Source organism: Gavialis gangeticus, unplaced genomic scaffold, assembly GCF_001723915.1.
Source record: "Gavialis gangeticus isolate Ggan-Ray unplaced genomic scaffold, GavGan_comp1, whole genome shotgun sequence".
NCBI classification, from domain to species: Eukaryota; Metazoa; Chordata; order Crocodylia; family Gavialidae; genus Gavialis; species Gavialis gangeticus.
In genome coordinates, this window is record NW_017729006.1 from 31,689,634 (window position 1) to 31,715,480 (window position 25,847).

At 43.8% G+C, this 25,847-nt stretch overlaps 1 protein-coding gene across 1 annotated transcript in view; it reads left to right on the forward strand.

Moving 5' to 3' along the window:
* Positions 1 to 25,847, forward strand: part of SUGCT (succinyl-CoA:glutarate-CoA transferase) — a 678,860-nt gene that overhangs the window by 24,403 nt on the left and 628,610 nt on the right. Inside the window, exon 6 of the mRNA XM_019508722.1 lies at positions 7,207 to 7,327. Coding sequence (XP_019364267.1) covers positions 7,207 to 7,327 — 121 coding nt within the window. The remainder of the gene's footprint in view (positions 1 to 7,206; positions 7,328 to 25,847) is intronic.

Sequence of the window (25,847 nt, forward strand, 5' to 3'; positions counted from 1 at the left end):
GGCAGAGTTCCAGCCTGCAAGGGGCTGGGGCGGGGGTGGGGCAGTGGGACGCAGGGGGCACCATGTGCATGTGTGGGTGTGCATGCATGCACATGGTCAGCAATACAGCCATGCAGTGGTGGAGAGCAGCTCCCCCAGCTGCTTGAAAATAAGTTGGGGGGGGGAGGGCAGATTGAAATGGTTGTGCCCAACTTGACGGAAGTAGTGGGGCTGGGTTGGTGGCTGGGTCTTGGGACACTGTTCAGCTAGGGCAGTGCCTGGGGCCAGAGTGGGAATGAAGGCATGGCTGCAGGGCCCAGCTGGGGGAGTGGGATGGAGCCACAGGTGGCTTGTCCTGGGGGGCTGGTGGGAGGGCAGTCTCCCTGCCACTGTGCACACTCCTGGGGAGGGGTCGGGTTCCAGAGGTGATGTGCTGGTGGGGGGGGGCACATGCCCCCTCCAGGCTTGTACGCGGGCCAGGGGAGGATGTGGGCTGCCTGCTATGGGGTTTGGGGCTGCCCGGCCTGCTGCCCTGCTCCAGGGGGCCTCTGTGGCCTAGTGGGCAGGACCTGGTGTGGGAGGATGGGGCGGGGCAGGGAGAAGCCCTGTGTTAGCCACACACCCATGGCATGGTGCCCCCTGCCTGCCCGGCAGCAGGTTGGGGGGCACAACATGCCACTGTCATTGTCCCTGCTGCTGCCAAACACCAGAATATATAGTTATTTAGAATTTTATTATAATGATTGAGGCAGTGGTAGGCTTCCAAATGGCTTTAACATTGTAAATGTATCGATAAAAAATTGTGTCCAACTGATACCCGTATATATATACATAGTGGTTTTTCATTTTAATCATGGAAGAATGTGGATTTGGGGGTTTTATTCAGAGAATTTTGGACTTTTAATAGAGAAAACCAGGACCCCCAATGATCACTAATCTCACATTTGTCATTGTGCCCTTTTATACACCAGTGTGATTCAGTATATTTTAGAGCTTTATTTGGCAACTGATCAAAACTCACTGTCAAGAGGCTGAACCTATAACATACTTTTTTTGTTGTTCTTAGTATAAATCAGTCTTTAATTTTTTTTTGTTCTACTACTGTGCATGGGATAGTTCTATCTGACAGGATATCTGACCCTTTTTTTCCCTGCTTTTCCTTTAACTTAGAGCTCTAGCTGCCTCCGTCTCTGGACTCAGCTTATCTAGCCTACCCATTCATACCTATCTTAGGGATGAGAAATTGGCTAAGGTGAATATAAGTTATTTTTATAGGATTCTTACAACTATTCTTCCAAAAGGCTGAATTGACAATATTAAAACTGCTGTCTAAATTTTAGAGCAAGGATTTTTGTGGGTGATCTTTTATTGGACCAGCTGCCTGACTGCAAGAAGTTTAGATGACCTTTCGGCTTGAAGGCAGCCTCCTTTAGGTCTGAAGGCTGTGGCAAAAATCTGACTGACCTGAAGGGGGGGGCCTTGTACCCAGCAGGTTCAATAAAGAGATCGCCCACAAAAGCCCTTGCTTCTTGTATATTTCCTGCACCATCATGGCTACAACATCACTCCAGCAGTTTCTGAATGATAGTAAAACGGTAGTATCCATTTACAGTATTGGTTTTGTATAAAGGATCAACATAAACAATGAGGGAGAGGGAAAAGGACTGAGTTGAGTCACTTTGATTCTTACCCAGGAGCCTGTGGGGGAGAGTTTGTTTTGTCCTTGAAAAACACAGGCATTAGAAAACTTGAGTGATTTAGCCTACACTTTCACTGATTAGGAGGGTGGGTTACCAGCCCCAGTGAAAGCTGTATCCAGGATGTTTACCATCATCTGGATGTTTTGACTTGGGTTTAAAGCACCACCAAACTTGGGTGAGGTGGTTATATGTCTGGGTGGGACATATGAGGACAACATGCAATGAAGAGCCCAGGATAATTTTTGGTTGAAACATCTGGTAAAAGAATGTTCAACATGCATCTTTCATATGACCTGCACAGTGCACGCAGAGAGGTTAGAAAGCCATGGTCCTGCTTTCTTGATTCCCTAGTTGTAGGGTCTAACCCTGGAGGACTCACTAGCTCTGTGGAAACCTTGTTTTTCAGGACTCCTTTTGTGCCAGTTGCACATATGTTGTAGCTTTCCCAAATACTAGCTGTTTTATTTCTCTACAGTGGTTTAGTAAATTGATAAACAACCAGTTTTCCCACTCCGTCTCCATGAACAGTAACACTGATGTAGAACCTGGGGACCATTTCTCATAAATCCTTAATGATTTTAAACAAGTCCATTGCAGTTGGATTTCCTTAGCCTTGCCCCTTTAAGTATAATTCATGGCACTAAAATGAACTTTCGCCTTATGTTGAACTTTATTTGTGGATATTATTAATGTCTCCTTCAAGTAGCCAGTTGAATCAAAAGTTGCGTGCCTTGTCTGAATGAAAATTGGTTTCTGTCTGTCCTGTTAAATATTTGCTGGTTTGGCTGCTTTTCTGGCCTTAAAGCAACAAAACTGCCTATGCTAGAACAATAATGTTTGTGATTGCTGATATAATGACACTAGTTTATAGAAACACTTCCAATGTCCTGTGTATAATAATCAGTCAGATACATGATAGCTCCAGAGGGTATGACTCTTTGGTCAACATGAAGTAATCTAAAACAGTTCATTTCTCTGCCTAATTTTTTTATATATATGTATATATAGTATAGTAGTAGTTTTTTGGGTTTTGTTTTTTTGTTGTCTTTTTTTTGGAGGGGGGAGGAAGGGGTGTTAAAAAATCTGAGAAACACCCTAGTAATTTTATATAAAAATACGGGGGGAGGAGAGGGTATTTCTCAGATTTCTTAACACCCCCCCCCCAAAAAAAAGACAACAAAAAAACAAAATCCAAAAAACTAGTGCTGTAGTCTCAGGTATATATATATTTTTTTTTCTTTCCAAAGGTTCATAATTAACTTCGTTACCATGGTCTCAATATATATAATTAAACATGTATAACTTTTCTTTTGTGGGGATGAAAGAACATCTGATTTAAGGTCTAATTCAAAGCCCAGTGAGGGCACAGACATCCTTCTACTGACTTCAATAGTTTTTGAATTGGGCCATTTATATATCTGCATGATAGCTAAAGATCTGCTTCTTTATGTTTTATGACAAAGGGCTGGTCCATACACAAAGTGTGTACAAACTTACATAGAAAGGTGTATGCATTTTTGTTTTGTTTTGTACTGAATCAGTTAAACTGGTGAAACTGGGTGCATCTACACAAGACTCTAACTACATAGTAGCCTAATAACACTGTGCAGTAGCATGGCGAGCAAAAACTTTGGTTAATACTGCACAGTATTAACCAAACTTCAACGAGCTAAGGAGGATAGTTGGAGAAGCACTGAAGACTCAGAGGGGAGGGGAGCTGGGTGTCCAAGGGGAGTAGTCGCTCCTTAAGGAGACGATCCTCCAAGCCCAGAGGAAAGTAATCCCCAGGAGGGTCAAAGGGGGCAGGAGAGCATATAAGCCTCCATGGCTCACTAAAAACATCCGGGAATGTCTCCTTGCCAAAAAGGAGGCTTACTCCCAATGGAAAGGAGGGGTCATCACTAAGGAGGACTATTCAGCAGTTGCTCGGGGATGTAGGGGGATGGTTAGGAAGGCCAAGGCAGAGATGGAACAGGGGCTGGCTTCCCGGATTAAGGACAACAAGAAGTCCTTTTTTAAGTACATAGGGAGTAGAAAGAAGGCCCCAGGAAATGTGGGGCCCTTGCAGGACAAGACGGGGAATCTGGTTGTCACGCCAGACGACAAAGCCAACATATTTAATAACTTCTTTGCCTCTGTCTTCCTCAGTAAGGACCAGAACTGCCACCTCCCTGCTGGGCCCCCTTTGGGCCCCGGGGGAGGCTCACCTGGGCCTAGAGTGAGTGAGGATTTAGTTAGGGAGCTTCTGGAGGGGCTGGACATTTTTAAGTCAGCCGGCCCAGATGATCTTCACCCTAGAGTCCTGAAGGAACTCGCTGGGGTCATTGCAAGTCCCCTGGCACGGCTTTATGAACACTCGTGGTGCTCTGGAGAGGTGCCGGAGGACTGGAAGAGGGCCAACGTGGTTCCCATCTTCAAAAAGGGGAGGAAAGAGGACCCGGGGAACTACAGGCCAGTCAGCCTTACCTCGATCCTGGGCAAGCTGTTCGAGAAAATTATTCTGGCACACATCCAGGAGGGGCCAGCAGGGAACGGCATGCTCAGGGGCAACCAGCACGGGTTCATCAGCGGCAGGTCCTGTCAGACCAACCTGGTGGCCTTTTACGACCAGGTCACTAAATCATTGGATGCAGGGGTGGCAGTGGATATAGTTTTCCTAGACTTCAGGAAGGCTTTTGATACTGTCTCTCACCCCATTCTCATTAGGAAGCTGGGGGACTGTGGCGTAGACACCCATACAGTCCAATGGGTCGCCAACTGGTTAGAGAGTCGCACCCAGAGGGTGGTAGTGGATGGGTCCTTCTCGACCTGGAAGGACGTGGGAAGTGGGGTCCCACAGGGCTCGGTCCTTGGGCCTGCACTGTTCAATATCTTCATCAGTGATTTGGACGAGGGGGTGCAAAGCACCCTGTTCAAGTTTGCTGATGACACTAAGATGTGGGGGGATGTGGGCACAATAGAGGGGAGCAACAGGCTACAGTTGGACCTAGATAGGTTACAAGGATGGGCGGAGGAGAACAGGATGGGGTTTAACACAGACAAGTGTAAGGTGATGCACCTGGGGAGGAACAATCGGCACCATACATACAGGCTGGGGAACTCCCCTCTTGTCAGCACGGAGGTGGAAAAGGATCTGGGAGTCATTATTGACTCCAAGATGAACATGAGTCGGCAATGTGGGGAGGCGGCTAGGAAGGCCAACTGCACCTTGTCGTGCATCCACAGATGCATCTCGAGCAGGTCCAAGGAGGTGATCCTCCCCCTCTATGCGGCACTGGTCAGGCCGCAGCTGGAGTACTGCGTCCAGTTCTGGGCGCCGCACTTTAAGAGGGATGTGGACAGCATCGAGAGGGTCCAGAGGAGGGCCACTCGTATGATCAAGGGACAGCAGGGTAGGTCCTATGAGGAAAGGTTGCGGGACCTGAACCTGTTCAGCCTTCAAAAGAGAAGGCTGAGGGGGGATCTTGTGGCCTGTTATAAACTGGTTAGGGGGGATCAGCAGGCGCTGGGGGAGTCCCTGTTCCCCCGAGCGCCGCAAGGAGTGACCAGGAACAATGGTCACAAGCTGGCGGAGGGAAGGTTTAAGTTGGACATCAGGAGGCGCTACTTCACGGTCAGGGCGGCTAGAGTCTGGAACCAGCTTCCAAGTGAGGTGGTGCAGGCTCCCACCCTGGGGGTTTTTAAGAGGAGGTTGGATGACCACCTTGCTGGGGTCGTTTGACCCCAGTGCTCTTTCCTGCCATGGCAGGGGGTCGGACTAGATGATCTGCTCAGGTCCCTTCTGACCCTAGAAACTATGAAACTATGAAACAGTAGTATTAGGCTACCGTGGAGTAAGCACCATTTAAAAGGCACAGTAGCACAAGTTAGTGCACATTGATTTAGTATTTGGTTATTCAAGGACTAAACATAATGCTTAGTAATTATGACACATTAATGAACGTGTAGACGTGCCCACTGTGTGTTAAAGCTGATACACTAGTTTAAATCTGGCTTATTGATTTATCATGTGTTAGTAAATTTACTTGTATATTTTAATTCAAAATAAAAACTATTAACTACTTTAAAACCTAGATAAGAGACCTAACGCACCCAATTTTCACCAGTTTAGTTAGACTCAGAGGAGTCCTATGTTTAGGTAAGGCTTTAGTTATTTTAATTGGTATTTGGTAAGTATTTTAGATAAGTATTTCCATTTGTTGAAAGTATATACATTTGACTTAGTTAAAACTGATAGCAGTTGGTTTTTTTTTCCATTTTTTTAAGGGGACTGATCTAGTTAAATTGGTGAAATGTGTGTACAAACCAGCCCAAACCTTAATCTGGAAACATAAAATATCAAAGAAAGTGCTTGCTATTCAAGGGCATTTAGTCCTATTAAATGTCCTCCTTAGCCTCTTCCCCACCCCACTGAACAACTGGAAAATAATAAGGTGATTTTCTGCAAGTTGAAACTTTCATTTAACTAGCTATTCTTGGCAATATCATCTGAGGTCAACTACAAAAGCATATGGAGAAGTTTTAGTTGTAGATTAGAACAGGGTGCTCATTCCCTAGCTCACCGGCCAGATGCAGCCTGCAGAGCCTTGTCCTCTGGCCTGCGAAGTTCTCCACAGGTCCAAAAATTTGGCAGTGGGGGAGTCATGGTTATTTTCCTGCTGCCAAATTTCCCAACCCATAGGGAGCCCTGCAGGTGGGAGATTGGGCATGCAGGCCCAGGGAGAGGTGGCACAGGGCCAGATCTTGGTGCATACGGGTTGGGAAGAGGTGACACGAGTCCTGGTGCATGGACTGGCCTCACGTCACTCTTCTGGCCTTTGGGGCGAAAGATTGAGCACCTCTGGATTAGAACATAGGAAACAGATACATTTGAGAAAATGGAAGTAGTCTTTGGTTTTCTGTGCTGAGAAATATTCCACCTGGCATGGAGATTTCTAGTAACCATAGGACTAACTGCTTCCTATCGAACAGGTTATATTATCATTACTGCTATGATCCAGAAAGTCAGACTCCAGGACGTCACTGCTCTTCAGTGCTCCTGAAGATCTTCAGTGTTTCTGAAGATGACTTTAGGATTTTTATGTTACATGATTGGATTGTTATACATGGAAACAAATCAAAAACACAGTTGCCAAAATATCTATTGCTGGGGGTGTGGAACAGAGGACATGTGAAGGTGCTGCCTATTCCCACTCATTATCAAGGTTAGGAAAAGCAAATACAAGGTGGTTGTCTCATCAAATGTAGGCAGACCTTGGCCAATTATGTGATGTCTGACATACACAAGACCTTAACATTGACTCTCTTGTAAGTACACAGCATTTTTTAGATGCGACTGACCAGGGTGTAGAAGCCACTTGAACAGTATATCAGTTTATTTAAACCAGTCATGATTGCCTTGTGAATTCTGTGCTGCTGGAAGGCCAGCACGCATCTTGTTTTTTAAATTAAGTTACGTGTGGGGGGAACTCAGTGAGTTTTTGGAAGTTCATTAAGAAGTCTGAGTCCTCTTCACCTTTTCTTTCAGCTTGCAGCTGTCTCTGATGTTTTTGTGGAAAACTACATCCCTGGGAAACTGGCTGAAATGGGTCTGGGCTACAAGGACATTAAAAAGGTTGCTCCTCATATTGTGTATTGTTCAATAACAGGTATGTTAACATCCTAAACATGTGAAAAAGCTTCTGTGCCACAGGTACCATGTCATTTCAGACAAATAATTCTCTTTTTGGCTCATTCTATTTATGTAGAAAGCAACAGTAGGGAAGATTCAGGCAGCTGCTGTGCAAGCTTCTGCATGATAAATTGCTTGGAAAAAGGCATTGCCATCTGAATGAGAGATCTGTGGTCCGTCTAGTCCAGTATTCTGTCTACAACAGTGACCAGCAGCAGCTGCTTCAGAGGAGAGTACATGAAACACTTGCCTTGCAAAATTCCTTTGTACATGCAGATTTCATTCTAATCCTTAATAGGGCCATAGGACTTCATATTAGTAAAGGCCCTCATGCATATAAGTGTTTTTACAACAATCAGAAATTTAGATTTACGATCTACCGTTCTTCACTAAAATCTTTTTCTAACTAAAATACATAGGAATTTTGATACATTCATGGATAAGGAATTAGTGAAGACCATGTCCAACTGATCATAGGAAGTAGGGCTGGAAGGGACTTCATGAGATCATCTAGTTTAGCCTTGACCAGGAGCCTTGACCTAGGACATCCTTGACTATCCATCCCAGCCAAGTGTCTGCCCAGCCTACTCTTGAAACCTGCTAGGAATGAAACTTCTCTGGCTAGTCTGTTCTGATGCTTGACTGCTCCCATAGTGAAAAAGTTCCCCCTGATCTCCAACCTAAATTTCCTCTGTTGCAACTTGAGGCCATTGCTTCTAGTCTTGTCTCTTACAGCTGCAGAAAATAGTCTGTTTATATCCTCTGTATAATCAATTTAGGTATTTGAAGACTGTTATCAAATTGTCCCTCAGTCTTCTCTTCTCCAGATTAAATAACCCTAGTTCTTTTGGCTTTTCATCATGTCTTGCCTCCCAGTCCCCTAATAATTTTTATTGCCTTGCACTGGACTTTGTTCAGTACTAGTGAGGCCTCAGCTGGAGTGCTGTGTCCAGTTTTGGGCCTCACTTCAAGAAGCATGTACACAATTTGGAAACAGTGGAAGAATCACTTTCTTTGATTTGCAAGTGCCACTCCAGCTAGTACAACCCAGTAGGCTGCTGCATTTTTTGCAGTAAGAATGCTGTTGGTTCATATTCGGCTTCTGGCCCATTGTAACCCCAAGGTTGTTCTTTTGCAGTACTGCAGCCTAGCAAGTCATTTTTCAGTCTGTATTTATGCATGCAATTATTTTGTCCCAAGTGCAGGACTTTGCTCTTGGCCTTGTTGATCCCATCTGGTTGGTTGTGGATCACTTTTCTAGTCTATCAAGGTAATTGTGGATCTGAGGCATTGTGCCTGCCCTGAGGTGTGAGGCTTTATATTCTTTGTAGCTGTATCTTATGAGTTCACAGTTAAGATAAGATGCACTTACTACACTAATTGAACCTTGAGCTTTGCTTTGCTAAGTAAATGCAGTTCAGAATGCAAATTATACTGGGACAGAATCATTACTATAGTTATTTTTTAAATACAGAACTACCACTACAAGCCTTGATCCTGCATATACTCACTTAGTCATGTGAATTGCCTGATAAATGATAATTCAGTGGCTCTGCTCACACAAGTGGTTGTAGGAGTCAGGCATTAAGTGCTATTACTTCATTACAAAAATTGAGGTCAGAGATGGGAAAGTAGAGACTTTGTTAGCTAAGGCACTTTAGATCTGCTAGGTGCACTGTATGATGTTTAGAGTTATGGTTGTAATGCTGCTTCTCTCCTAAAACCCTATTTTGAAAAAAATATAAATATCTTAAAATCTATATTGTTTAGAGTCGGTATTTGGACTCGATTCAGAAGCACAAATTAAAAAAAACACCCTTCATTAAAACGTGCTTAACCACTTTTGAGTTTTCTGAGTATAAAAATCAGTTGCTTACCTGTAAATAACTTTTTTAATGTCCAAGTTCCAATATAATTAAGTAGACCCTTTGTTTTTAAGTGTAGGCATGCTATTTCTGTTGTCCGTATATGAGAGAGTTTCTTTTTTAGTTCAGTCGATGTATGATGGAATTATGCATTTGATATTAAAGTCATGATTTTGGCTTGGTAATTGACCAGCCCAGTGTGATTTTAAAATTTGCAGTACTTGGAAATCACCAATATGACATGATTATTGCATTATAATGATGTCATACAGTTTTGCCTTTCATAAATAGAATTTTTATATCTGGATCTATCATTTCAAACTGATTTTATTCAAATACAGAATCTCAGTAATTGCTACAGATTACTATGACCATTGTGAATTTTTAATGCTTATTTCTCAAAAATATCTTCTTAGATATTTACAGTTTTATCCATCAGATTCTGCTTTTTATTTTTAGTTTATATCCTATAATACAGAGCTGCTGTCCTACTTCTGAGGGGCTGGGGGCTGCATGACCCTCTGCTGTCCCGGGTTTCCTGAGTCCCTTAGCTATAGGCTCCCTCAGCCCTGCAGGCCATGCAGCCCCACCCTGCTTTAGGGATGGGAGCAAAAAACAGAAGCTGGAGAAGGAAGAGCATGGAGACTCTGGAGGTACCAGTAGGAGACCAACAAAGGAGGGTTGCCTGGACTGAAAGCCTAAGGGCTGCAGGTTAACACCTCAGCACATAGCCCGCAGGCTGCCCTTTGGACAGCCCTGCTATAATATATACCCATTTGTTTAATCCATATGCACATTTTGGGAATACTTATGGCATATACATTTTGTGATGGCACTGATCTGATAAGGTGTCATACATAGCCTTTGGATTTTGAGGTTGATGGCTAGCTACCCTGTGTACTTGCAAGCTCCTCATTTAATTGCATTTCCTACTGCAGGAATGCAGACACTACCTGTTTGTTACTCTACACTAGTAACCTTTTTGATACTTGCATGCCTTTTTAGTGCTCATTTGTCAAGCATGTTTGACAAGTATTGTGTGAGCGCCAGCTGCTTTGGATTGACTTGTTCAGATGGACTTCCGAACTTTGTTCACCATTCCTTATCCCCATATTTCCAGATTTGCTCATGATTGTCCTTTTGAGAATATATGCTGCAAAAAATGAGCCTGAGGGTTGCTTGGTGACTATACTGTTTTTAGTGTAGTTAGAGTGGAATGTTTTCAAGTGCTCAGTTTTTATGGGCAAATAGCACTAATCTGGCTGAATGCTAGGGGTGACATCACTGTTGCAGTCATAAACAATAAATTGTTTGATCTTCATCAGTGATAACAGATGGCTTGTTCATTAGATTTATTAGTAAGCCTGTGATGATATCATGTATGTTCTGTGCATCTGTGACACATTTTTACTTCTTCTGCAAGGAATGTTTTCCTGTCACAACCTGTTAGTGCAGGGAACATTAGAAAAACTGGCTTTTTGCTTGACTGTTGAGTATTCACATGTCGTTTACACTACTAAATTGGAAGTTCTTTCCTGTGCCAGATGCAGTGGAGAGTTATAACTTTTCTAGCCTTATGACTGCTCCATTGTCAAGAGCTTGTATGTTGGTTTCAGCAGTCCACATAATAGCATGATTTTACTGCTGACTCTGCTTTGCATTTTGGATATACAGAAATAACGTGGATATATCCTTCTTTATCATTGCAAAGTTTGCTTCCTGTTGTGGTGCCCAGTAGTAGCTACACTTGTCTTGCCTATTGATTTTAAATCCCTTGTAGGCAATTGTCGATCCTTCTGAGTCATAGTGTATGCGTGAGAGGTCACCAGGACCTTTGATGCAGACACGTAGGCAGGAATATAAAGGAATGGAGGCTGCCCAGACTTTCCACCCTCTCTTTAGACCATTGAGACAGAATCCAAAAGCCAGACTGAGTCTAGAATTTTGGTGCCTTGATGGCTGTAGTTATATATGGTTTAAAAGAACTCTGTCTTATCACTGTAATGGAAAATTGCCTTACCATTACTGGAGACTTGTTTTCCATATTTCTGGTTATATGTTCTGTGATGCCTTTTAATAGTCAGATTTATAAATATGGTATTGAGTCATGATACCTGTAACTGTTGCTGATTATAAGAGACAAAAGGGATAATCTTGTTTTTCGTGTGTAATCTCTGAAAATTAACTGTGGCTCCCTCAAACCTCGTAGTGCCACACTGGGCACAGGGTCAGCACTCTCTATTGCAAAGAGAGTGTCTCTTATTGAACCCCCATCCAACTTTCTGTAATACGGTGCCTCTTACTTCTGGGACTCTTGAGCCAAACTGCTTGTGTTGGGAGAGCACCTCATACGGTACTCCCAGGGGATCCACATGTGCATTACATTATTGTCACAATCTATACCGAGGCTGTCCAAGATGTCTGTTGGGCTACATCCAGCTAATGAGGGGCTTTCTGGCATTTTCTGCTGGTGCAGCAGCCAAGATTGCTGGGGCAGGGCAGCACAGCAGGACGGGGCTTGCTAAGCCTGTGTGGTTGTGGGGGGAGAGGGAAGTGGGGCTTGTGCTGTCTACATGGCAGTGCCGTTGGGGGTGGGAGAGCTCAGGTGGGAATCCTATACTGCAACAGTGGGGCCAGAGGGGGAAGAGACAGGGGCTTGCACTGCTTGCACAGCAGCACTAGGGCTTGCCCATGAGGTGGTGGCTGTGGGTGGATTTGGGCAGTGGCAAGGACTCTGGGTTTGCATTGCTTTTGTGATGGGGTTGGTGGAGGGAAGAAGCTGGTGCTGCATGCATGGTGGGGAGGCTGCAGTGGGGTCCCAGGAGCCTGCACTGCATGTGACCCATGCAGTATGCAGCTGGGGGCCTGTGCCTGTGACTGGTGCGGCGTGGCCCCTAGCCACTCTAGTTGGATAGTCCCGCTCTGTGAAGTTGGCTCTATCATCTATTCTTAGTTTCCTTTAGAGAGAGGGAGGATTACACTGGCTTTTCAGAGATAATTCACAAAAGTTATTTATAACCTGTTTTGACATCAGTCGTTCCTAGCAATCTCTCGATTCAAGGATGGTCTCTACCATGGCTCATTGATGGGTCTTCAAGTAACTTAAAAGTTCAATCCTGGAGCCATAGATCCATCTTCAGAAGTTGCAGGTCTTTTTGCAGGGAAGAGGAGGCTGCAGGCTTGGATTCCTCTCATTTGCCTTGCTCTGCACTCTTTTCTCCGCTTCAAGGGCAAGATGCTTTACCTTGAAACAGGCTGCTGCTTGGTTGAGAATGTGACACCATTGGAGTTAGTTGGCTGTCAGCTCCTCCCAACTCCTGATGTTGGCATCTGTTGTTTTGAGTTATGCCTTCATAATTGTGAGTGTCATAATTGTGAGAGTAGACCGCTTGTTTTGGGAGTTGGGCATCCACACACAATGTCCAGTCAAGTAAAATGTGCTAGAGGATCACCTGCTCAATACTGGTAATGTTGGCTTCAGCAAGGATGCTGGCATTTGTGTGGCAATCTTCTCACTTGATGTGGAGTATTTTCAGGAGGCGTTGGTGATGAGGTCAGTGGGTTACACACAGTTCACATCTGTAAAGGAGAGTGCATTGTGGAATGATGACTGCATTGTAGACCTGAATCTTGGTGTCTTTCTGGAGATCGCAATGAACAAAGATGTGCTGAAGCAATTTCCCAAAGGAGGCGCTTGCATGCTGGATCTCGTCGTCTGGTGGCTCTCTGAGGGTGTCATTTGGTCACGAAGAAATGTCAGGACCTTGATATACTTTTCCGGACATCCAAATCTTGCCAGTAGTTTCCACAGGGCTTTGCATTTGATGGAATCAAAGGCCTTAGTAAAGTCACTGATGGTCATATATGGTTCCTGATGTTGTGCCTGACTTTTTTTAGATCTGGTGGGCACAGGCAAAGCCCTTCAGCTTTGTGGGTTGGATCTGGTGTCTTCAAGAGCCATATATTGCTGCCCCTTTAACTAATTAGTTGAATGGAGACTTCCTTCTCTCAAGAGTTGGGCGAAGCTTTTTAAAGACTTCTATATGAACCTTTTGACTTTAGGGCTTAGGATAGAGCTAGCACCAACAGATCAAGTTCTACTAAATTTCAAGAGACGTTATTTTTTAAGTCAAAGGCTGCCTATACGTTTGCTTAGAGATGGGGGTGAGGGGGAGGCATTTTAATTAGAGCAGTTCCTGGGCAGCTGCTCTAATTAAAATTCCTCAGCCTCATGTGTATTAAGCTCCCGCACATGTTTAAAAATGGCTGTGGGACGTTTCATCTAAACTTTGTTTGATGAGATTTAGTTAAAGCGCCTTCTGGCTATTTCTAAATGTGCAGGGCCTTAATACACGTGATGCAGCAGCGACACTGCATCATTTTAATTAGAACGCCAATGAGCATTTGTATAGGTCCCTTACTTTGTTCCTTGCTAGAAATGATTTCTTCCAGATAGTGTTGTTTACTTGGGATGAAATCCTGACCCTATTTGTGTCAGTAAAATATTTTTTACTGTTCCTTTTCCAAATTTCTCCATAGCAGGCTCCTGGGTGTAAATTTTTCAGTTTTATTCGGTCAGCCTGGTACAGATCATCCATCACATATGCTAGAGACTTACCATGTGGAAATTTAGAAATGTGGAGATTTTCCAGTTTCCAAAGATCTCAATATGTTTTCTCTGCTATGCATCTGTTCTCATTGGATAGGAGTGTTAGGTTGTGCTCATCTGCCTGCATAACAAAATTTACGTTGATTTTGCTGTCCCCTATTGACTCAGAGCTGGTAGAAACACGTAAATGTAAAATGTAAATACTCAGAAATGGAAAAGCCTTAACACAGCAATATTAAGTGATAGAGCAGCAGTATTAAGGGATCTACTTTAAAGGTTGTTGCTTAAATTAAGGGTAAGTTCTTTCTGTTTTTACTTCTGAAGTAGTTATGTTTATAGATCAACTTAAAGCTTTAGAGAAACAGTTGGTCTGGCTTGTACCTGAACTGCTGTAGAACAAATCTCCAGAGAATATAAGCTGTTATGAAAAATATGTTCTCAATAATTTTCTTACTCACCTGGACCACTGATTGCACTCTACTAGAAACTAAAAGAATAAGGAAAATGTGTTCTATTTGGAAGTGTTTCTCGCTTTGTTAAAGACCCATGACAAAGAACTTATGTAGGTTAGGAAAAAGTCACTTCTGCTTTGTACTTGATATCAAAGTTGTTCAGGGACTTCTTTGTGGTAGTGATTTGCCACTAGTAAACAGGTCTTTGGGTTAGATTCCAGCCTACTGGGTAGCAGTTAACATGAGGTGTGAGGCCTGCGTTACAAAATATATTTCTTGCATTTTTATTTTTGAGAGAATCTTTGTAGGGCTTTCCTGACTATCGCATTCTGTTTTGTTTGAATCATCTTTGCTTTCTTGCTGGTTTGTTTTATGGGCTTTTTACAATGAATGGATGTAAGATGTAATTAAAAGTAAGAGACAAAAAGTAGTAAAGTAAGGCAGGGTGAAGTGTACCAGCTTTGTGTAATATGTATCTCTGTGTAATAACTGAAACATGAAGCTTCAAACTTGAAATGTCTTTTGTTATTCCAAGTGTTGTAAGTAGGGATTCTGGTTTTCCCTGATTAAAAAATCACAGATTCTCTGATAACTCCCTTCCCCCCCCCATCTGTGATTAAAATGAGAGGCCTGTGCCCCCCCGAAGCTGCCAGGGCTGTGGGGCCAGGGACTTGGGTCTGCACCCCCTGCCCCCAGTAGGAGGCGGTGGTTGCTGCAGCAGATGGGAGCCTGGCTCTCTCCCCCGCCGCTTGTTGTAGGCTCGGGTGGGGGGGCTCCCTACTTCTGCACACACTCCCAGGGAGGCAAGGGGATCCCGTGCCCCCCCAGATCTGTGTTCAGGGCAGGGGTAGGTGTGGGCTGCCTGCCGCAAGCTTGATCTCCTGCCCTGCTGCCCTGCCCTGGGGCCTCCATAGCACAGCAGATGGGACCCAGCACTGCAGGGAACAGTGGGGCCATGGGGGGATCTCTTTGCCACTGTGAGCTCTACACTCCCCTAGTGACACTTCCCCTGCATGTCTTTGCAAAACTGCAAAATCTGTGGGTTTAAATAAGTTAAAATAAGAAATCCGCATTTTCCTCTGGTAAAGGGGCAAATCTGTTTTTCCCGGTTTTTCCATGGGAAATGGAAAAGACAGATCCCTGTTTATAAATATGTCAAGGTTGAAGGTAATTTTGGACACTTATCACATCAAGAGAATTCTTTTCTAATTGATACTTGTCATCACATCAAGAGAACATTTTTTTCCTTAAAGGTCTTAGAAAAATAGTGGAATTCTGATCAGCTTTTGCTGAAGGTATACCTGCAATGACCCCTACATAGGATAAGCACCAAGAAACCCCTTCAGGCATTTGGCATTTGTTTTTCTTTTTAGATTATAAATGGAATTTTATGCATAATTTTAGGTTCATGGTTAAAATTCAGAAATCGAACATGTAAATGCCATGTGATAGCAGGCAACTGGGCTCAACCCAGGAGGATTTGTCTCCTGTGTTCCTCTAAATCACTGGTTCTCAAACTTTTTTTTCTGCCGACCACTTGAAAATTGTTGAGGGTCTCGCCAGACCACTTAGTAAATTTTCTTTTTGTTCTACAAATCAAAGCACACAACTCATATTTTATTATCAGTAGTCCTACCTTTCTAATGGGATGGATGCACCTGTTTTTTTTGAGCAAAGTTCTGAGAAGTCAGGTGTAATGTTTGTCAACCTAAGCCTTAGGTCACCTTTCTGCAGACCACCTGAATGGAGCTCATGGACCAGCGGTGGTCTGCAGATCACAGTTTGAGAACTTCTGCTCTAAATTATAAAATGTTCAGCAGTGTCTCGTACTTTGTTTGCAGTGGGCTTGTTGACAGCCTGCTGCTCACAGAGCCCTCTGTCAGTGAAGGCAGAGAAGGCAATACAGCCTAAACAACAAGTGGAAAAATACGGAATGAAACAGAAATGTTAGAGCCACTTTGCCCATACTTAGCATTTCCTGGTTTGGATTTTTTTAGTTTGTTTAAAAATAGGAAAATCTGTTTAGCTGTATAATGCAAAGATATTGTAGCAGGGAGCTTGGTGTTTCTGCTACTTTAAGGGAAGGCAGGCTGCGGGAGAAGCAAGCAAGGTAGAGGGCAATCAAGGGAGCCACATGGCCCAGAAGGGACTGCGCTTGCAAGATATAAGCCCAGGGCTTCAGCTGGGCAGGCAGTCTAGCCCTGGGGGCCATGGATAAAAGAACTCCTGAGCTGGTGACAGGGGGAGTGTCTGATAAAGCATCCCAACTGCTTAGGGTAAAACAGCCTTAGGGCTGAGAGAGCACTAGTGATTTAGGTATTGAGACTATGGGGTGGTGGAGATCTCAACTGGGCAGGAGTGGGGCCAAGGCCACAGCTGAAGAGTGATAAAGACAGGCAGGGCCAGGGGTCTGTAGCTTCTGAGGGGCAAGAACCAGGGTTGGGGGCTCATAGTCTGGGAGGGACGGAGTCTAACGGAGGTAATGAGGCCTGAGCCCAGGAGGGGCAGAGAATGCAAGCCTAAATCCAAGAGGGGTGACTTTGTTCAAGGTTTAGAGGTCCAAGCCCAGGAGGGGCCAGGATGGTCAAAGCCATTTCATGAAAGATTAGCATTTCATTTATATTCTGCCATGAGTCAGAGTTGTGGGAATAACTGCATCTAGAGTAGTGGTTCTCTACCTTTTTAGATTCAAGGCACCCCTGAATTAACTTGAAGCACCCCTTGGAAAATGCCAACTCTTTTTTTTTCATTCTCTTATTCTTTTGACTACAGAAAAATAATAAAGCAGCTTTTCTGTTGCAAAGGATTCAGAAAGACTACAACTATGAATTTCTATTTGAAATCTCTGGGTGTATCTTGTAAATTGTGTTCACACAACTAACACTGGTAACTTTACATGGCACCCTGTTGACACCTTTGGAAGGATCTCAGGGCACCCTAGAGTGCTGCATCACCCTGGCTGATAATCATTGATCTACAGCAAATGAGGACAGTTTCAGGAAAGTACCCACTCCTCACAGTGTTGAGACAATTCATGCATAATCTTGTTTTGTGACCTGTCCTGACAGTTATTAAAAAAACTTGTGAAAACGTGCCCATTAAACTTTTTCCTAGGACTCCTTATGTGCATCTCATACTGTGCCCTGTTGAAATCAGAGGAGTTTTGCCCTAGCACAGTAGTCTGCTTGTGTGCAATAGGTTTTTGGCTTAGAGTAGATCAAGGGCGGGTAATTATTTTGGGTGGAGGGCCGCTTACTGAGTTTTGGCAAGCCATCAAGGGCCGCATGACAGGCAGCCAGGGGCAGATAAATATTAATTTTCAAAATTATTTAGGGGCTCCGCAGGCTGGATAGAATGGCCTGGCAGGCTGCATGTGGCCTGTGGGCTGCATTTTGCCCACCTGTGGACTAGATCCATGCTTGGGGGCTGCTGCAGCAGGGGTAGTGCTAAGGTAGCTGGGGAGTCTTGTGTGGCTGTTAGAAGGATTTTTTCTTCCAGCAGTGAGATTCCGGTTCTCACAGATGGCAGAAGGTCTGCCAAAGGCTGCCTCCTCTGTGAGAGTTGCATCCATACTGGGGATTTTGTTGGCAGAGCTACATCATCTGTTACTGGGCCTGCAGAATTTTGTAATGTAGTCAAGGTGCAGGGACAAGAGCCTTAGTTTCTTGGAAACTGCTGACAAAAGTTCAGATGTTACATTTGTAGCTCTGTATAGGCACTTGTAGCACTACAAAAAGTGGATGTACAATTGTGCCTCCTGCCTGTAGCATGGCAAAAATGGCAAAGGTGCTGCAGAAATATTGCTGGATGAAATGATTTCTTCTCTGTAGTGCTGTGTTTTGAGTACATGTAGCACTACAGGGGGAGTTACTCTTACAGTATCCCACAGTGCTTTCTACTTTCTGCCTCCAAAGAAGATGAGTGGAAAAGTGGTTGCAGTGAGATGACTGACGGCTTGATACTCGCAGAGTCCTCCATCAGTGAGTGTGAGATCAGCACTTGGTTTGCCTGCGGGGAGCAGAGATGTAGCCCAACTGGGACGAGGGGCTGCAGCTCTGATCATCACAGTGGCAGCGTTGAGACTCGCTGTCAGGCTTCAGCCGAGGAGAACCTTGTGTTGCCCCTTGCCTGGAGAATACACATTTGCAATAACTGTAGCTCTCTAGTTTGAGAGCTCTTAATGTTGGTATAGCTCTCATAGCACTGAAGTTTTGTAGTGCTTCAAAGTGAGCATGGCCAAAGAATTTGTTTAGAAACCTGAGAGTCCAGAGCTGTATCAGACTGGGGGGATGGGGAAGGTAGGAGAGAGGAGATGGAGGAACAGAGAAAGAACACAGTGTTAATTTCCACAATTCGTGTATTTGTACAATGCTTTAGCTAGAGATCCTGAAAGAGTGTGGGTTGCAAAGGTTCAAAAGATGTCTTCTTCGAATGGGTGGGAACCCAGTGACCCAGAACTTTAGAGCAACCGTCAGTCCCTTTAATCCACCAAACTTCGAAAGTTGTTTGAGGAACATTTGATGAAAAGTTTTTCTGTAAATGGGACGAATGCTGGCATTGCATCCAATATTTTATACCTCTCTGGGGACCAGCTTGGAGATTTAGGTAGCAGATTTTTCCTCAGGCTTTTTCTGATCTGACAGAAGGGCTGATGGTTACCTGATACGATGTGAGTTATAATATAAAACCTCCAGGCAGAGGAGTGAAATGATCTCTGTTGTACAACTCAGCCAGCCTGTAATAAATCTATTTGTCTTTGCTGAATGTATTTTGTTAAAGCTATTGATCATACATCAATGGACAGCATTATATTTGTTATGACCATCATTGTTAATAAGTAATAGGCACAATTTAGATTCTAGGTGTGAGGTTACACAGAAAACATTGAAATTACATTAAAAGATTTGTTAATAAATGCATAACCAAAAATATACAGATGTTTAATAAAGCAGAATTAGTGTTATAAAAATAACTCAGGTATTTTACTTTCATGTTTCTTTTTTTTTTCCTGATTTATATGCCTAACTGCAGAAGTCATTTACTGAATTTAAAAAACTGTGATTTATAACTTTGGGAACATCAGTTAGGAAATGCATACTGTTCCCTTATCCATTTTAGTTCAAGAAGTCATTAACAGGACTTAATATCTTTTGAATGTTTCCCTTATTTTGGAAGCATGTATCTTTTTAAGTTTGAACATCATAAGCATGGAATGTAACCAATAAACAAGTAATTTGAAGAAATCTCTCCTGTGCTACAGAATAAGTTGTATGGCAGCTGTGATCAAGATGTCTGAGGTTTTTGTTTCTATCTCTGTTCTTCAGTCTTGTTAATTATTCATCAAATTAAAAAAAAAAAAAAAAGTCTTAACTACCTGTCTGACTTCAGCCATTCATGTGGTATCTGGGTGACAAAAATATTTACTTTCTGTGATATATATTAAAGGCTGTGTTGTCCTATGCACTATGTCAGTGATTCTCAATCAGGGTACTGTGGCATCCTGGGGTGCCATGTAATCGTTTGGAGGATGATCTGTGGGATCTCACGATATTAGCACTGTTAGGTGTGCAAACACCCCTGTGCATGATTCACAAGTTAAAACCAGAGATTACAATAAGAATCTGTAAGTGTCACAAACCCGTTGTGATTTTTCTGAGTCCTTTGCAACAGAAGAATTGCCCTATTTTTCTGTGGTCAAAAAATGAATGAAAAATAAGTGCTGGCATTTTCTGAAGAGTGCCTTGAGTTTAAAAATGTTGTGAACTTATGTATTATGCGTATGCTCTATACTATTCTTGTACTATGTTACTGATATATGATTTGCCTAAATTTTGTGGGGGGTTTTTTGTGGGGGGTGTCAGCATATTTTTAATGGTTAAACTTCACAGGAGGGATGCAGACTACCAGTTTTAATGTGGTGCATTCTTAAGGCCTGTATTACATAGCTAGTGTTTCATTGTATCACTTGAGATTGAACCGTGTGGAGCAATTTAACTTTGGTTGTCTCAGTATTGTGCCTTGCAATAGTCAAGTTAAAGGTTACAAGTGAGTGGATCATATCGCTGCCTTTAATAATAATAACACCTATGAGCAAGTCCTTTAAGCCAGTGGTTCTCAGCCTTTTTATACTCAAGGCACCCCTCCATAACTTCTCTGAATTTTGCCTGTATCTGCAGAGGGTGCTGCTAAGGGAGCTCCTCCTTTCCCCTCTCTAGGGAGACAAGCCCCCTCTCCCTGTCTTTGCCTGGCTGCATGAAGCCCAGGGGCACTCCAGTTGAGAATCACTGTTCTAGGTGCTTCACTTTTAGCAGGCTTCAGCTGAGACTCTTTAAAGGGGCCTGTCCAAAGGTGCTGAGCTTGTGCCCTGAACATCAGGGCTCCTGTCTGCAAAAAGTGATGGTTCTGCCTGGCTTCAGAATTTTGTAAATTATTGGTGTGAAGGTTCAAACTCCCTTGCCTTCCTGCCCCACATGTACGCACGCTCTCTCTCTCTCTCTCTCTCTCTCACCAATACCAACTCCAGTTGTGAGCTGCGTTTCTGAAATGACATGTAGAGCAGCAGGCAGGGAGAACAGGGGCAGGAGCCCTTGTGGAGCTCCCTTTTGCCCTAAGTGCTCCTGTCCTTTAGGAGTCCTCAGTCCCTTTGTGAGCTTTGATTTAATGAAACGGGAGACCACTTTTGAGCAGAGTCCTGCTGCTGGAACCCTCCACTTGTGTCCTGATGAGAGCTCTTCCTCCCTGTGCTCAGCCCTAGCTAGGGCAGCACTAGTCGGGGCTTAAACCATGCCCCCAGTGCAGGCTTCTGCACCTAGTGCGCCTAGGAAGCAGCCTCCACAGATTGCTAACAGACTCTAGCTTCCCTTGCAAACGTGTCTCCTTTTCCAGCCAGAAGCACTGGGAATTCTTCCCAACCCCACTTGTTTGCCTTAGCTGCTGGAGTCTCAGGGATAGCTCAGGGAGCAGAAGGAAATTCTTCTGTTCCGCTGCATTAATTTTGCCTCAGACTCACAGCAACTAAGGCAAAACTGGTTGTGGAGGAGCAGGAAAGTTTCCCTCTGCTCCTTCAAGGTGCCTGAGACTCGCAGGGGCTGAGGTTAAGTTTAGGAGGGGAAGATTCCCTTCAGCTCCTGGGGCTGCCCTGGGCTGGGGGGTAGTCCCCCCAGGCAGGGGTGCCCAGTGCCCCCACGCTGGGCGGCATGGGCAGGCATCTGGCCCAGAGGACTTATTCTTCCCTTCTGTTGCAGCTGCTGAAGCAGTCAGCAGCTGGGAGGGGAAAAGGCTGGCAGGGTCTGAAAAGCTGGCACCACAGGGGCTTTCCTTCCCCCCTGTGTGCTGCGTAGACCCTGGCTAGGAGGACTGGAGGTCTGTTCCCCTGCCCCCCATCCCTATGTCCACACAGACACAGGTAGGAAACAGGCTAAGGAGCAGAGGGGCAAGGCAGTCCCTGCTCCACTGGAGCAGGCAGCATAGCCCAGGGCTGCAAAGCCCAGGCTGGGATGCTGGGGGACTGTGAGTTGAACCAGGAAAGGGTCTGGGACAGAAGCTCCATAAACCGGTTTGACCTAAATCTGATACTACATCCAGCCACATTTATCTTAAACCAGTTTTGGTCATTTTGAAAGGAGTTTGTTTTTATGCATTGAACTTCTGTTCTGTTACAGGTTTAAATCAGTTTCTGATCACTTGGTTTATGTGTAACTTGTGTCCCAAGCCTCAGAGTCTCAAGGCACCCTGGTTGAGAATCACAGCTTAAACTGATTCTGTGCCACTGGGAGAATCAGTGGTGATGCTTAGGGGGTGCATGGGGGTGCATATGCACCCCCTGAGAGCGCTCATGCACCCTCTGACAGGCCACACTCCCTGCTTAGGCGACAGGTAGGGGGGGCAGGTGGGAGCGCTGATGCCCTCCAGGAAGTGCCAGCTGGGGAGTAGGAATGCCATGGCCATTTGGGGGGAGCGCCGCGGTCACTTCCTGGTTGGTGTGATTGGCGGGGGGGGCTCTTCCCGTTTGGTGTGATTGGTAATGGGGGGGGGGGCACATGCCCCCCTGGCTAAGGTGGCACCAGTCACCCATGGGTAAAATGACTCAGACTTCACCTATTTGTTCTTCACTTAATATTCCTATTACAGCTTTCTCATAACTTAGATACACATATCACACATGACATGTTAAAGGATTTAAAATGTTGCGAAGTCAAAGAAATATCAGTATTAAGGTTTGCATACCCTTGCTTTTGCATCCTTACTCTGACCTTCTTGTATCTGTACTATATGGCTATCTTTTATTACATTATTACCAGGGACCCTGGTTTTCTCTGATTAAAAAATAATCCCCACTTCTTGGATTTTAAAAAAGTAACCCTTAAATCCACATTTTTCCGTGATCAAAATGAAACACCACTATGGATGGATGAATTTTGGGTTGCTTTTTTAAATAAAAAAAAATGGGGATTATTTTTTAATCATAGAAAACCAGGATTCCTGATGATTGCATGCTGTATTTTCTGTCAGTGCATGGTGTGGACAATGCTCACACTATCTACACAGCACATTGCAGTTCTTTCCTGCTTGCTAGGGTAGTGGAAGGACAACATTAACATAGTTCTCTACCCGAGTTAAATAACCCTTCAGAGAAGTAGGTGCAGTGGGGAGTTGTTACCCAAGACATGGTGAAAATCATGTACTAATATGAAAGGCTTAGGACCTGGATTTTCAGAGTACTTAGCATTATAAGCCCCTTTTATTCAAAGCACTACTGTTAACTTCAGTTGCAGATGTTAAGTGGTCAGAACTTTTACACGTCCAAGTCTTGGGGTTCTGAGTTAGCCCCATGAACATGAAGAAAGCTTATGATATATGTGACTTGACCAGAATTATATAAGAATTCTGTGGCAGAGGCAGGACTAAAATCCAGTTGTGCAGTTTGATGTGCAGTTCTAACAAGTCAATACTGAACATATATAAACTGAGATTGAGATTGTTTCAGGTTTTTCCTTGGTCAAATCTAGGGAAGGTTTTCACAGGAAGAGCAAATTGCAAAGGATATGTCAAATGTTGCATCTTCTGCTTGAGGACGGGCTTCCTAACAAAATGCTTGCAAATCTTCTTTTAATGTTGAATATTTTTGTGCCTCAACAAATTCTCAGAAACAGCTGAACCATATTGACTGATTTATTTCTTTTTTAATAATTCAGCCTGGGCTCAGAATCGGGCCCATAGTAATTAAAATGATCTATATTAATGAATGCGCACCTGGTGGGGTTTTTTTAAGCCCGATGTCAAATGTGAATTTCACAGATATTTTTATGTGGCCCATGTGCAGTGTTTGTATTATAGATCATATCAGTTGGATAAATTAATCAACATCTGGCCCTTTTGAGTAGCTGCAATGCTGTTTGTTTTGGCAAAGTGAATGAAAACAAAATTTGATCATTGAAAATATTAAATGTTCAAAAACCTATTCATAATTACCTTTAGAACAATCATTTTTTATAATTTTATTTCTGAGCCTTTGTTGTTCCCATTAAAATCACCTGGTTTTGAATTTAATTAGAAACATGAAAGTAATACATAAGGTAACACTGTTTACCGGTAATCTAGGACTTGAACAAGTGCATCTTATTAATTTAGACTTGCTTTGATGATCTGGATTATTGGTAACATGGTCTTTTAAATCCGAGCAGTAGTATTTTGGAATCGCCTCCCTTTAATATTTGGACTTGTATTTAAGGTGACAAATTGTTAACAACTTACAAGATAAGTAGCTTTTCAGGCAAGCCAGGGTCATGTATGGGGGGAAAAGTTTACTTGTAGGTAAGCCAAATGCTAACTCCTTTTGGGAATCTTGGCGCTCTTGAATCGTAACCGGAGTTTCTTATCTAAACAATCTTGATTGAATACATTAAGCATTGTACAGGCTATTGCTGGGTTGCTAGCTTCTCCGTGTTGTTTCTCAATGTTCCTGCTGCTTTCTAAGCACTTGCAAGCCTCAGGTTGTCTGCTGATGAAAATTGGCCAGTTAAAGATAATCGTGCACCGGTCACAGGGGGATGACCATTTGTTGGTATTGGTATGGTATTATTTAGATTTTTTTTTTTTTAACTATAAGGGAAATCAGGATCTCTTTCTGAACAGTAGGGGGCAATGTTTAAAAGGACAACACTAGCAGAGTATTGCTTTCAACTATGAAGTCCTGGGTTGGTTTGTTTATTTATTCATTTATTTTAACTCCAAGCTCTCAGTTTGCGCTTCAGGTTTTGAATTTGTCTTCGAATGATTTCATTCTTGTCTAATAAGAAACTACAGCCGTTCCTTTTTTTTCTTTTTCTTTTAAGATATTTTAGTTTGAATTGTGCTGCTTTTTTCTTTTGTATGCAGGTAACATGCAAGCAAAGTGCTTCAGAGGTGATAAGCAAGCTTCTTTCTGGTTGCAAAAGGATTTAAAACTGGAAAAGAGATTTTTCACACAACTTTTCTCTGATCCAGAGGTTCTGTAAGACTTGTACATTTCTAAACAGTGGATTAATTTCTCTTCCAGGAATAATGTCAAACTACTATATAATATGGATGATTCAAATAAATCCTTCCTATGCAGCATAGTTCGTCACTCCCACTGTGTACATAAAGCTGTTGTTTAGTAATGCAGGAGATGTCCCAGGACATATTGTTTCACAGCCATAATTTATAGCTGTTTTCCAAAAAAAGTTGTAATGTTTATCATTTTGATACACATTCTATTCTGTCCACTGTCATTTTCAGTTGCTTCATGATAGAAAACCATTATAGTTTCTCTAGGCTGACTTGTGTGGTTCTAGTCAAAGTATTCTCAGAATTCTCCAATTCCTGAATTGACTGCGGTGGAAGATGTGGAACTGCCTCTCATCACAGGGATTCTGATGTGTGAAGATGCAGGCCAACCTGGTGGCCTGCTATGACCAGGTCAGCAAATCCTTAGATGCAGGGGTAGCAGTGGACATAGTCCTTCTGGACTTTCGGAAGGCCTTCAACACTGTCTCTCACCCTGTTCTCATTAAGAATCTGGGGGACTGTGGTGTCAACACCTACACAGTCGAATGGGTTGCCAACTGGCTGGAGGGCCGCACCCAGAGAATGGTGGTGGACGGGTCATTTTCGACCTGGAGGGATGTGGGCGGTGGGGTTCTGCAGGGCTCAGTCCTCGGGCCTGCACTGTTCAACATCTTCATCAGTGACTTGGACGAGGGGGTAAAAAGCACCCTGTTCAAATTTGATGATGACACGAAGATGTGGGGGGATGTGGGCACGTTAGAAGGAAGGAATAGGCTACAATCGGACCTAGACAGGTTACGGGGTGGGCGGATGAGAACAGGATGGGATTCAACACTGACAAATGCAAGGTGCTGCACCTGGGGGGTGAGGAAGAACCAGCACCATACCTACAGGCTGGGGAACTCCCTTCTCATCAGTGCAGAGGCAGAAAAGGATCTTGGAGTCGTCATTGATGCCAAGATGAACATGGGCCGGCAGTGTGGGGATGCAGTCAGGAAGGCCAACCGCACCTTGTCATGCATCCACAGAAGCATCACGAGCAGG